The sequence below is a fragment of the Mus pahari genome, chromosome 12, assembly GCF_900095145.1.
Source record: "Mus pahari chromosome 12, PAHARI_EIJ_v1.1, whole genome shotgun sequence".
In the NCBI taxonomy this organism is placed as follows: Eukaryota; Metazoa; Chordata; class Mammalia; order Rodentia; family Muridae; genus Mus; species Mus pahari.
In genome coordinates, this window is record NC_034601.1 from 42868057 (window position 1) to 42877951 (window position 9895).

General features: G+C 43.2%; 1 protein-coding gene across 1 annotated transcript in view; it reads left to right on the top strand.

Moving 5' to 3' along the window:
• The window catches only part of Morc1 (MORC family CW-type zinc finger 1), a 181174-nt gene that overhangs the window by 124880 nt on the left and 46399 nt on the right, over window positions 1–9895 (top strand). The window contains exons 18-19 of the mRNA XM_021209326.1: window positions 3905–3973; window positions 8519–8764. Coding sequence (XP_021064985.1) covers window positions 3905–3973; window positions 8519–8764 — 315 coding nt within the window. The remainder of the gene's footprint in view (window positions 1–3904; window positions 3974–8518; window positions 8765–9895) is intronic.

Genomic DNA, 9895 nt, shown 5'->3' on the forward strand with positions numbered 1-9895 from the left:
AACTCAGAAATCTGCCTGCCTCTGCCTCCCAAGTGCTGGGATTAAAGGTGTGCACCACCACGCCCGGCAACAGCTGGGTATTTTTTAAGGAGTGAAAATACTCATGAGCCTTTAATCCCAGCATTTGGGAGGCAGAGGCAGACGGATTTCTGAGTTCGAGGCCAGCCTGGTCTACAGTGAGTTCCAGGACAGCCAGGGATACACTGAGAAACCCTGTCTCAAAAAAAAAACAGAAAGAAAGAAAAAGAAAAAAAGAAAGAAAAAAAAAGAAACTACTCATGAAAAAAGCTCAAGTTAAGCCATCCCTGGAATTGGAAAGTGACCCATGCCACAAGAGGAAACTCACCCCCAAGACTTTCTAGAGGGCCAGGACCCAGAAGCCAGATAACCTGGAGACCTAAGAACCAAATGACTGGAAAAAATAAGTCAGCACAATAATTCCTAATGATATTCTGCTATACTCATAGATCGGTGACTAGCCCACATGTCATCAGGGAGGGTTAATTTAGCAAACAATGAAACATACAGAAACCCACAGCTAAACATTAGGCAGATCTTGTGGAATCCTGCCATAGACATGGAGGAAGGAATGTAGAAACCAGAGGGGTAAAGGACACCACACAAAATCCCACAGGATCTGCCATTCAACCGACAACCTGCATGCGACTGACCTGGGCCCTCTTGCATACATTACAGCTGTGTTGCTTGATTGTTTTGTGGTCTTCCAGCAGGGACTGTCTCTGACTTTCCCCTCATACTGGGTTGCCTCTTCCAGCCTTAATACAAGGGAGGTGCCTAGTCTTACTGCAACTTGATATGTCATGTTTGGTTGATATCCATGGAGGCTGGCCCTTTTCTGAAGAGACAGAGGAGTGGATGGGGGGGGGNGGGCAGAGGGGGGGAAAAAGGGGGAAAGACTTAGAGGAGAGGAGGAAGTGGAAGCTGCATTCAGGATGTAAAAATGAATGAATGAATGAAAAGGAGTAGAAATAATCAGGAAGGAAGTGAGTGGAACTCTGGTGAGTGGGAGGAAGGCAACTGCAGGTTTTACAGGCTGTATCAAGCACCTTTACTAAAATTCAGGAAATAATAACCATCTATTAACTGTATTCAAAGCTGCTGAGTGCATAGCTGAGGGAGGAAGTGTTCACTACATTGGTTCCTCCTCCTCTTCCTCTCCCTCCCCTTCTCCTCCTCCTCCTCTATTCTCCTATCTACCTCCACTATATTCCTTGAAGCCAGTACAGTATCTTCTATTGGCTTCTTGATGGCTTCAAAATGTTCTGTTTGATCATAATTATTAATACTTTTTTATTCGAAATATGACCAGAAACTCTGCTGTGCTTTTCTGTGTCTCTTGTCCTTTCGTAGAAACAGTTCTGAAGTTAAAATGAAGAGTAGAATTTATGGGGCTTATAAAATATCCATTTACTCACAATTATTGTTTAGTGATGTGGTTAGTAATCCAGGTCTGATTAGATTGCAATAAAACTGTATAGCAAACAATAATTATCTTTAAGTTATTATTTAAACATTATAAATTCAAATAATGCAATTGAGTCATATATTCTAGTCAGGCTAGGCTGAGTCCTATCAGGGATCAGTCTTATTATAGATGGTTGCCAACACTTAACTGGAAATGAATGTACATGACACCATTGAAAGTGCTTGCAAGGTGTGATAGCATCCAGCATGGAGTATCGAATCTGTCAAGCTATGAATTCAAAGAGAATCTGACAGTGGTTCAACTGTGGATAAGATAGGCAGTACACTCTAGGACTGTCTGTTTATCCTATAATCAGCACCCCTATACTGAGCATCTGTAACACCCCAAGAATTATGCTCTGTGTCTCACATTAGAAAAACAAGTTTCAAGTTCAGTCTACTGTCATGCATCATTGACATGCAACTGTATAACTGTATGATACAGCCATATAGATAGGTAGAATCCTGGGGGACTTTGGGTGTAAGTATAGCTGTAAATACACATCAGTTCCACCCTTTTCTGAAAGTCCTTTGAGAACAAGGCACTCAAAGGACCAAGATGTGAACTGCATTAAGCTAGGACACATCTACCAAAGATATTTCTCAGGGTTGCTTGCAGGAGTCAAGATGAAACAGGAGTTTCAAAGGAAAAAGGAGAAAGCGGTTGAAGAGACCCAGGCAAGAACAGGTGGGATGGATCAGCACGTGGGCACCTACAGAGAAGGGCACTTGTAGAGATGGGAAAGGTGCGTTGTTTACAATGGAAGGAGGGCTTCTGAGACCCTGCTGGACAAAGGCCAGGCGCTTGAGGCTCAGCCATGGTACTGCCACCCTTCAGGGTAGCATTTCTTCATCTCAGCTGCATATCAGAACCAGGTGCAGAACACTAAAAGATGGGCTGCCAGACCCCACCCCAAACCATTAAATTAGAATTCCATGTGTAAGGATGTGATGCAATTTCCAGGGGCTTTTCTGACGATTCTGATAACATGTATGCAAATTTAATTGTAATGTCTTCTTCTCAATTCGATTTATTTTTTAATTTAATTTTGTTTAGCGTACGTGTGTACATACGTGTGTACATATGTATGACTACCATAGCATGTTATGGCTGTCAGAGGACAGCTTTGGGAATAAGTTGTCTCCTACCCTTACACAGGTTGTGGTATCTAATTCAAGTTGCCAGGCTTTCTTGATAAGTGCCTTTATGCACCAACCTATTTCACCAACATTCTCATTTTATTTTCTATTACATTTGTTTATTACTTATTTAGTTAGTTGGAGGAAGAGTGCCTTGGTGCGAGTGTGATTAGTCCTTTGCTTTCACTACACTGGTACTAGAAAACTCAGGTCACAGGTCTGGGTGACAAACACCTACACCCACTGAGCCACCTCACCTTTTTGATGGTGACTTTGGCTTAAAGTATTTTGAATTTATAAAAGATCCAAGTGGGGAACTTCACATATCGTGATCCCTAAAAGACATGGGAAATGGAGAGGGTCTGTGAGTCAGGAACATCCTGAGCCTCTGACGTAGATGTCTTTGCTGATGATCCACCAAGCAAGAGGAAGTGCGGTGAACAGAACCTGTTCAAATTTAGACGGGTGACCTTGAAGGTACCTGCAGGTGTAACGTATCACTAAGGACTATGTGAATCCCAGGACAGTGAGTTTCAGGCCAGCCAGGACTATACAGTGGCCCTGGCTTAGAACAAAGCAGAGCAGTAATAGAAATAGTAGCTAAAAGTGTCAACCAAAGCATGAGCATCAAAGGAGCACCCTTTTCAGAGGGAGCACCAGTTCCCCTTCTCTCTACCCTGCCTGGAGATACAGGAAGCTTCTGGGTGCTAGATACAAGACACTCACCAGTTTACTGAAGCTCAGCCCAGTGCTCCCAGAAAGAAAGAATAATATCTCAGGTCAGGATGCCCCCGCGCTCTCCAGGCAGCGGGCAGAGGGTCTCAAGACAGGAGAGGGAGGGGATTATGGGATGGAGGAGCTGGATCCAGACAGGGTTTGATTAAGTTGCTCATAAGACATTGAATCTGAGCCGGGCAGTGGTGGCTCACGCCTTTAATCCCAGCACTTGGGAGACAAAGGCAGGTGAATTTCTGAGTTCGAGGCCAGCCTGGTCTACAGAGTGAGGTCCAGGACAGCCAGGGCTACACAGAGAAACCCTGTCTCAAGAAAACACAAAAAACAAAAACAAAAACAAAAAAGACACTGAATCTGCGGTGCTTACTAAAACAATCAGATGTTACACTACCTCCACTACTGTAAGAACATCCCTGCTGTAGAACTGAAGGATTGTGGTGATCTTGGCACTTCTTTAGGAAAATAAAAATACTGAGTTTCTGTATTATGGCAACTTAAAGGTATTTGGGGCTAATAAATTTGCTTTTATGTTTTCTTCCCATAGAAGTCTCAACTTACAGTAACAAGCAAGATCCCTGAGTTCAAGTCCTCCTGCCTTTCCTCAGCATGCAAGGTGAGCAATTCAAGTAAGATTCAGGATCTAGGGAGATAGATGGCTTAGCTGTTAGGAGTGCTGGCTTCTCTGACAGAGGATCCAGGTTCAATTCCCAATGACTCACAACCATCTTCAGTCTCGGGAGATCTGACACTATCTTCTGGCTTCTGGGGGCACTGTATGCATGTGGTATGTAACATACAGGCAAGATATACATACACATAAAATAAAAATAATTTAAACCTCAAACATTTTAAATAAATACATAAACTAATATCCAGCCATTTCTGTTACATTTCTCACTTAAGCTTCATGAGTCTCCAGATTTTCCTGTGGATGGTTAGTTCACAGAGTGAAGCAATAATAGATTTTCGCTGACATACATTTATTAGCAAAAATTTAAAAATTAAAACATAAATAATATTTAGATCACTTATTATCTCACTGATTGGATAGGATGACAATTCTTTTTCTAATTTTTATTTATTATTCTCTCATATTTTCCAACTAGAGATTTTCTTCCTTTCACTCCTCCAAGTTCACCCCCACCTCCCTTCTTCCCCATATCAATCCCTGCACCCCCGGAAAAAAACAGGCCTCCCAGAGACATCAACCGGACATGGCATATCAATACTGGGTGAGGCAACCCAGTAGGAGAAAAAGGGTCCCAAGAGCAGGCAAAAGAGTCAGAGATAACCACCACTACCACTGTCAGGAATCTCCTCAAAACACCAAGCCAACAACCCTAACATATATAGAGAGGACCTAGTGCAGACCCATGCAGGCTCCGTGATTGCCTCTTCAGTCTGTGTTAGTCCCCATGAGACCTGCTTAGTTGATTCTATGGGATATGATCTCCTGGTATCCTTGACCCCCTGGCTCCCACAATTCCTCCTCTGTTTTTGCTGAGTTCTCCAAAGCCTCAGTGGAGACACCCTATGGAGACCTGCAACTTGGCTCTCTCTCCATCTAGTATTTGGGTATGGGTCTCTGCATCTGCTCCCATCAGCTGCCCAAGGCTACCTCTCTGATAACAACTGTAGGAGGCACTGATCAATGAGTATGGCAGAAAATAGGAACTTTTTTCTTTTTCATTTTCTTTTTTTGGTGAGTTGTGTTTGATACTATTTTAGGTCTCTGGACTATCCAACCTCTGGTTCCAGGTCATCTTTGAGCTTCCTCTCATGTGGTGTCTTAGTCAGGGTTTCCATTCCTGCACAGCATCATGACCAAGAAGCAAGTTGGGGAGGAAAGGGTTTATTCGGCTTACATTTCCATACTGCTGTTGATCACCACAGGGTGCAGGACTGGAACTCAAGCAGGTCAGAAAGCAGGAGCTGATGCAGAGGCCATGGAGGGAAGTTCTTTGCTGGCTTGCTCAGCCTGCTCTCTTATAGAATCCAAGACTACCAGCCCAGAGATGGTCCCACCCACAAGGGCCCTCTCCCCCTTGATCACTAATTGAGAAAATGCCCCACAGCTGGATCTCATGGGGGTATTTCCCCATCTAAAGCTCCTTTCTCTGTGATAACTCCAGCTGTGTCAAGTTGACACAAAACTATCCAGTACATGTGGACCTCATATTAGATCAGTTACTGATTGGCCAGTCCCACCACCATTGCTCCAGCCCATCTTACAGGCAGGGCAGATTGTAGGTTAAAAGTTCTGTGGATGATCTGGTGTCCCAGTCCCACCACTGGAAACCTTGCCTGATTACTGAAGATGGCGGATTCAGACTCTGTATCATCCATACTAGAACTAATATTTTAAAATCTGGTAGTTTCTATGAGAAAGTTGCTGATGATTTAGTCTATGGAAATATATTTACTTGTAAATATTCTATATACATAACTCTTCTATATGTATGTGTGTGCACATGCATGGATGCTCATGTGTGTGCTGCAATCCTTGCATGGGTGTGTGCTGCTTGTAGAGATAGCTGCAGATGTTGTCTCTCAGGCACCATCCACCTTGGAGTTTTTTGTTTGTTTTTTGTTTTGTATTGTTTTTTGGTGAAACTGTCCCTCGCCTGGCCTCTTGAGGTGACCCAGACTTACCAGGAAGATGAAGGGACCCACTGGTCTCCACCTCCCTAACACTGGGATTATGTGTGCGCTGCTGTACCCAGCTTTTGAAAGTGGGTTCGTGCTGGGCAGTGGTGACGCACGCCTTTAATCCCAGTGCTTGGAAGGCAGAGGCAGACGGATTTGTGAGTTCGAGGCCAGCCTGGTCTACAGAGTGAGTTCTAGGACAGCCAGGGCTACACAGAGAAACCCTGTCTCAAAACAAAACAAAACAAAACAAAAGAAAGTGGGTTCGTGTTCTCAAGCACTTTCTTGATTTTTAATTTTGCTAAATGTCATATAATGTTATAGTTATCAATTTTACAAGGATCCTTCCTTGTAACTCATACCTGCAATAATAGTACCAGGGGGCCAGAAGCAAGAGGACTGCCATAAGTTCATGAGTTGCAGCTTTGTAGCCTACCAGGTGGTACGTGGTGAAGTTTCGTACCTGCCTCCTCTTCACATACACACTATAATAATATAAAATCAAAGCTGGGCGTGGTGTCACACACCTTTGATCCCAGCACTTGGGAGGCAGAGGCAGGCAGATTTCTGAGTTCAAGGCCAGCCTGGTCTACAAAGTGAGTTCCAGGACAGCCAGGGCTACACAGAGAAACCCTGTCTCGAAAAAAAAAAAAAAAAAACCAAACAAACAAACAAAGGAATAGTTGTGAGGCCTCAGAGCTTCTCAACTATATTAGACACATAAATGTATAGAAAACCTGACAGTTTCAAATTGCCCCTATTTTGTTTGTGTGTATGTACACATGTTTTTGTGTGTGCCCATGTGTATGTACATGTCAACAATCGACATCATGTTTCTTCTCTGAGATAGAGCCTAACTATCTCTGGTCAGCAGGCCTAAGCCTCCACGTGTCCTCACCTTCGCAGGGGTTACACATGTGCAGCACTGCATCTGGCTTTGTATGTGGATGCTGGAGATCCAAACTCAAATCTTTCTCCTTGCCTTCCCCCCAACCTTTAACAGCTCATAGGTCTGAATAGACAAAGGTGTACATATTTTATGTCTCAAAATTTCTCCATGTTTGTTTTAAGTACTGAAGCATTTGCTTCCAGAGTGTCCCTCCAGGTTGGGTTGCCACTGCTTGCGTTTTCTGTATTCTACACAGGAACTAAAACCTCATGAGCCCAGTAATACGTTGAAATACACTTGAGCTCATAACCTTCTTCCTTCCTTTCATAGAAATGTACCTAACTCACTACATAGCTGATTTTCAGAATCAGGCACAAGAGCAATATGTCCTATTTGTATTAAAGTTGATTCTCCTGGATATCAACCCATCAATCACCAGCAGGAAACTTAGGAATGCTAGAAAAGCACCGACATTCTACCCCAAAGTCCCCTAGTTCCCTTTGGCTTCTAGCATAGAGAGGAGTCTCTAGCTAAGGGATACACTTTGAAAACATTAGCCAGCAGGGGCAGGATTCAGGATGTGAGATGCCAGATTAGCCTAAGAGTGCAAACTGGCCTCACCTCACATGCACTTCCTCTGGGAGGAAGTGAAGCTGCATTGTGTGTGTTCTCAAAGTCAGGTCACTGCATTCAGCCCACCTCTGCAGCTCCTTCTGAAGCCACCAAGTGAACTATTTATTACTGAAGGATGCAGTGAAACCTTTTTATCTTTGAACTTTTTATTAGTAGCGAGAAGCACACCTAATAATCCAGAGCCTCACAATGGGTAGAAGTGCAGAGAAAAGATGTCTAGGGCATGCCCAGCCCTTCATGCTCAACCTCCATCTACATCATGCTCTGCCCCACAAGACTCATGGATGTATCTTAGCTGCATGACCAAGGCAACTTGGAAAAGAAAGCATTTAATGTAGGGTTTCACAGATCCAGAGGATGGTCATTCATCACAGGGTGTGGGGAGCATTGTGATGGGCCCCTAGGGAGGCATGTCAGGAGAACTAAAACCATAGCAGAGAACTTAACATCAGAGGGAGGGAGGGAGGAAGGGAGGGAGGGAGGGAGGGAGGGAGGGAGGGAGGAGAAAAATATGCGTGGGAGTATAAGAAATCATGCTAACTAGGAGTGGAGTGAGCTTTTAAAACCTGAAATAGCCGGGCGTGGTGGCACACACCTTTAATCCCAGCACTCAGGAGGCAGAGGCAGGTGGATTTCTGAGTTTGAGGCCAGTCTGGTCTACAAAGTGAGTTCCAGGACAGCCAGGGCTATACAGAGAAACACTGTCTCAAAAAAAAACAAAAACAAAAACAAAAACAAACAAACAAACAAAAATAACCAAATAAAAAACCAAATAAAACCTAAAATATATGAATCTATGGGTACCATTCACATTTGAACATATATTGGGGAGATCTGGGAAAAACTGGTGGGCAAGATTAGGGTGTAAATATAATCAAACTACATTATATACTATAAAAATATAATGGAGTGTTATGAGAGAAAATAGTAATTCATCATAAATGATGCAACTACAACTCATAAAATTATGTCTTACTGTTTTTAACTAAGGAAAAATCCAAACTTGGGAGAATCAAGCCTTCAGGAGCTGACCTTACTCAGGGCAGTCCCTCATCTGTTGAGCTTTCGTTCATCCAAAGAAGCCAAAAGAGAAGCACAGAGGATTCTGACTCGGATGTGGAGTTCGTCTGCATGACGAAGATTCCAAAGAAGTCTGCAAAGAAGACCGTGAAGAACCTGCAGCCTGGTCACTCTCCAGCTCTGTTGGAAAACCTCAAACTCGAGGATACAGCCCAGGCATGTCTTCTTCTTTTCCTCCATTCTTTTCTCTTATTCACAAAATATATAATAATTCCTTTGTTCTGGAAATAGCATGTGGTAAAGGTTTTGCTTCATTTTCACATTTTTAGCTCACTCTAATTATGGGATGTGCATTGTAACCTGTATTTGCTGGATAAGGTCCCAATTTCTATTTTTTTCCCTTCGGTCCTCTATTTTGGAAGAAAAGTTAGATTGCTAATATCAGCGCAATTTGGAAAACTCAGCCAAGTGACAGTGTCCCAAAGAATGCCTGGATGGGAAAAGAGCTCACATTAGTATTTAAGAGAAGAGAAGAGACAGAAGAAACTTCTGGGGCTGGTGAGATGGCTCACTGGGTAAGAGCACCCGACTGCTCTTCCGAAGGTCCGGAGTTCAAATCCCAGCAACCACATGGTGGCTCACAACCATCCGTAACAAGATCTGACTCCCTCTTCTGGAGTGTCTGAAGACAGCTACAGTTTATTTATATATATAATAAATAAATAAATCTTTAAAAAAAAAAAAAAGAAAGAAAGAAACTTCTGATAACAGCCATGGTGTGGTGGTTTGAATATGCTTGGCCCATGGGGAGTGGCACTATTAAGGAGGTGTAGCATGGCCTTGTTAGAGAAAGCTTGTCACTGTGTAAGCAGGTTTTCAGGGCTCCTAGGGTCAAGTTCTGCCTAGTGAGGAAGAGAGTCTGGGTGCTTGCAGGAGATAGTTCCTTTGTGGCTGCCTTTGTATCAAGATGTAGAACTCTCCACTCCTCCAGCACTTTAAGCTGGTCCCAATAAAATGTCCATTATCAGAGTTGCCTTGGTCATGGTGTCTCTTCACAACAATGAAGCCCTAACTAAGACAAATGGTTTGTTACCCTATAGTTAAAGTTAGGGAGAAATTAGCATCAAATATAAATACACTACTAAAGAGTTGAGACTGTTTATTTATTTATTTATTTATTTATTTATTTATTTATTATATGTAAGTACACTGTAGCTGTCTTCAGACACTCCAGAAGAGGGCGTCAGGTCTTGTTACGGGTGGTTGTGAGCCACCATGTGGTTGCTGGGATTTGAACTCTGGACCTTCGGAAGAGCAGTCGGGTGCTCTTACCCACTGAGCCATCTC